Source organism: Zonotrichia albicollis, chromosome 37 (genome assembly GCF_047830755.1).
Source record: "Zonotrichia albicollis isolate bZonAlb1 chromosome 37, bZonAlb1.hap1, whole genome shotgun sequence".
Lineage (NCBI taxonomy): Eukaryota > Metazoa > Chordata > Aves > Passeriformes > Passerellidae > Zonotrichia > Zonotrichia albicollis.
Genome location: NC_133855.1, coordinates 112,288 through 116,282, shown reverse-complemented (window position 1 = coordinate 116,282; position 3,995 = coordinate 112,288). Strand labels below are relative to the sequence as shown.

The 3,995-nt window shown below is 52.2% G+C and overlaps 1 protein-coding gene across 1 annotated transcript; it reads left to right on the top strand.

Moving 5' to 3' along the window:
• Positions 1 to 231: 231 nt before the first annotated feature.
• On the top strand, positions 232 to 1,240 carry LOC141726656 (olfactory receptor 14J1-like). The gene has a single exon (XM_074531617.1). It carries the CDS (start codon positions 232 to 234, stop codon positions 1,153 to 1,155), a length of 924 nt encoding a protein of 307 aa, XP_074387718.1. The 3' UTR covers positions 1,156 to 1,240.
• The last annotated feature ends 2,755 nt before the right edge of the window (positions 1,241 to 3,995 follow it).

Below are 3,995 nucleotides of genomic sequence, written 5' to 3'. Positions count from 1 at the left end.
AAACCCCAACTCAAATAAAGTTTAGCAAAGTTCCCTCAGAGGAAGAGAATTAATTTTGAAGGGAATTCCAACTAAAATACACAGGATAGACTTAAAGACTTGCTCCAGCTATTCAAGTCTTCTTTCAACAGTCCACGACCCCCAGAGTGAAGAAATGTCCAATCTGGCACTGCCATTTCCTTCCCAGGCAGGTGTTAATGCTGTATAAATACCTGTACCCAAAGGCACCAAATGTCCAACAGCAGCTCCATCAGGCACTTCCTCCTGCTGGCATTGGCAGACACGCGGCAGCTGCAGCTCCTGCACTTCTGCCTCTTGCTGGGCATCTCCCTGGCTGCCCTCCTGGCCAACGGCCTCATCATCAGCACCGTAGCCTGCGGCCACCACCTGCACATGCCCATGTTCTTCTTCCTGCTCAACCTGGCCCTCAGCGACCTGGGCTCCATCTGCACCACTGTCCCCAAAGCCATGCACAATTCCCTCTGGGACACCAGGACCATCTCCTACTCCGGATGTGCTGCACAGCTCTTTTTCTTTCTCTTCTTCATTTCAGCAGAGTATTTTCTCTTGACCGTCATGTGCTACGACCGCTATGTGTCCATCTGCAAACCCCTGCACTACGGGACCCTCCTGGGCAGCAGAGCTTGTGCCCACATGGCAGCAGCTGCCTGGGCCAGTGCCTTTCTCACTGCTCTGCTGCACACAGCCAATACATTTTCCCTGCCCCTGTGCCATGGCAATGCCCTGGGCCAGTTCTTCTGTGAAATCCCACAGCTCCTCAAGCTCTCCTGCTCAAAATCCTTCCTCAGGAAACTTGGAGTTTCTGTTTTCACTACCTTCTTAGCATTTGGTTGTTTTGTGTTCATTGTTTTCTCCTATGTGCAGATCTTCAGGGCCGTACTGAGGATCCCCTCTGAGCAGGGACGGCACAAAGCCTTTTCCACCTGCCTCCCTCACCTCACCGTGATCTCCCTGTTTGTCAGCACCTCATTTTTTGCCTACCTGAAGCCCCCCTCCATCTCCTCCCCATCCCTGGATCTGGCAGTGTCAGTTCTGTACTCGGTGGTGCCTCCAGCCCTGAATCCCCTCATCTACAGCCTGAGAAACCAGAAGCTCAAGGATGCCCTGAGGAAAATGATGACTAGCTGCTTTTGAGAAGCAGAACATTGCCTGTTTTCTTTTGCATAGCTTTTGGAATGGAACTCATGACAGGCCCAACGGGCCTTCCTGGGTCTTTGGTAGGGGTCAGTGGGGTTTTTAGTCATAATGTTGTACTTGATGAAGTTATTTAATCACCATCTAATTCACTGTCTTTCTCTTGAATTTGACCCACAAGCTCTGTAAACCAGGGATTGGGCTATCACTACATTTGAAGAAAAGACACTTCCTTGCAGTGCGTGTTTCATCTGGAATTCCAACTCTGTGCCCTGTGTGAAGTTAGGGGGAAGAAGGGGAAAAGAGTCCCAGCAGAGCAGCACGGCCAGGGAGCAGCAGGGATTGGTCCTTTCGGAGCTGCTCTGCCCAACTCCACCCTGTCGTTGCCAGCCCTGCTGTGGCTGTAAGGCCGGAGTGCTCTGGCAGCTTGGTCACTCTCCTGCTGCGTGTCCCTGCTGTGGCCACGGGCAGGGCCAGGCCATGGGCACTGCTGGGACACAGCTGGGCTCCAGCACAGCAGCTCCAGCAGCAAAGGGCATCTCCTGAGGGCAGGGCAGGGAGGCTTTGCTCCCCTCCAGAGCTGCTGTCAGCAATATGCTCCAGGAATGCCCTGGCACAGCAGAGCCCAGTGCCTGGGGCAGGGGGGGAGTGTGCAGGGGGGGCTCACAGCAGTGTCCTGGCACAGCCAGAGCTCCTGGCATGGACCTGAGGCAGCAGCAGAGCAGGGCCTGGGCTGTGTCTTTGTTCTGGGGCAGCCTGGGAAGGTGCCCCAGAGCAATTGTCCCACACCAGCCCCTGCAACCACCATTGCCAGCACTGGCCTCTCCCCACCTGCAGGAGGTACTTTGTCCCTGCATGGAGGGACACCAAGTGACCAGGCCAGCAGGCCATGTTTGCTCTGCGCTGAGGAGATCTCAGCAGTGCATTGTGTGTGTGTGGGGAGATGAACCCCAGTGAGCACAAACACCATCAGCAGCACCCAGGGGTGGCACAATTCCAGTGGCACAAACAGTGCCTTGAGGCCACTTCACTCTGAGAGTAACGTCCTCTGGGGAAACACCTGAATTCTTTGCTGGGTTGTGGTTAGGACTGCATAGAGAGAAATATCCCAGGCAGGGAGGCTCCAGGAAAAAATGCTCAGGGCAGCCATGGACTGCACAGAGAGACATTGGACAGAGTGAGGGTCTGGGGAGAAATCAGAGCTGCCTCCCTTCTGAACCAGCCCAGGGACCTGGACAGGGCTGTGCTGTGTTCTGGGCACTGACCTGGAACTGAGGGAGGTGGAAAAGGCCTTTGGTGTCAGGGCTGCTGGGAAGGCTGGGCAGTGTCACTGTGGGACCTCTCTCAACCCCCTTGGAAAGGCCAGAGCCATCCCAGAGGGTCCTGGGCACTTGGGAAGGGCAGACATGGAACCAGTCTGAACACAGGGCAGGGAGGGGACTGGGAGAGTCACAGCCTGCTCAGGCTCAGCAGGGAAGGGGATGTGGCAAATCCTCCTGCAGCCATTCCAGGCACTGGCAGGACAGGGCAGGGACTGCAGAGCCCACGTGGGAGGGAAAAGAAGGGGATGTTGTGTGCCCAGACTTCAGCCAGGCCTGGGACAGGGTCTGCTGGGGTCTCCTCAGAGCCAGACTGGAGAGAGCTGGGCTGAAGGAGTGGAACATGGGCTGGGTGGGAATTTGGCTGAACAGTGAGGGTCAAATATCATCCATGGTACACAGTCCTCTTGGCAGCCACGCCCTGGTGACATCCCTCAGTGACCAGCCCTTGGCCACCACTGTGGAGTATTTCTATCATGTCTAAAATGGCATGAAATGTATTTTCAATTCCTTTGTGGATGCTGCCAAATTGCAGGGAGTCTGTGCCTGAACTCATCTACTTAATGGTGACTGCAAAATGTAATTGGGCAGGATGACTGAGTGAGGTAAATTTATCTTGGCATCAGGCGCCAAGCAAGGCACAAGAAAGGGCAGAAAAAACTTATGCATCAGAAGAAAGGCAGTTCAACAGGGAAAAACCCAAACCCAAACAAAATTTAAAAGAACCAAATTAAAAAAAAAAAAAAAAAAACAAAACCAGAACAAGACCCACCCACAACAACACAAAAACTCCACAAACAAACCAACCACAAAAAGAAAAGACCACAAACAGAAGAAATGCAAATCCACAGGAAAACTCTTAACAACAGAAAATGTTCAACCACCTTGTGGCAGGAGAGGATTCTGTAGGTGTAGGTGCCGTTTTGAAAGAAAAATGTCTTAAAAAAGAAATTTATCTGCTACACCCCTTGCCCTTCTGCTTCTCTCAGATGATTGCTGATCATGGTGTGACATGGAGTGGAACATCCCTTGGGTCAGTCCAGCCCAGCTGTCGCATTCCTGTTCCCCAGGAACACTTACCCACCCCAGGCCCATAGGTTGGAGGGCTTGCAGATGCCTCATGGGGGGTGAGCACTAAAACAAGGACAGGAGAACAGAACAACATTTACTCTTGTCAAGGACAGTAGAACAGGACAGCCTTGGAGAAACTGATTGAGGATGTACCTCTGGTAAACAGAAGTCACACACAATGCAAGCAGGATGCCAGCTCAGCTCTGCAAGGCTGACAAAACAGAAGTTATGCACAACAATAATATTGCCTTTACTCAAAAGGGGGGGTCAAGGAACAGCCACCTAAAAAGGGCACTGGATGTTGAAGACAAAACTCAAAGAACCATGAAAGGATTTATGATAAGGTGTGCAACTATGTCAAATAAACTCAGGAAGTGGGGATAGCTAATGGAAACATAATCAGTGTGTCTGATAAAAACTCTGTTCATTTGATGCTCAGTGCACTCCCAT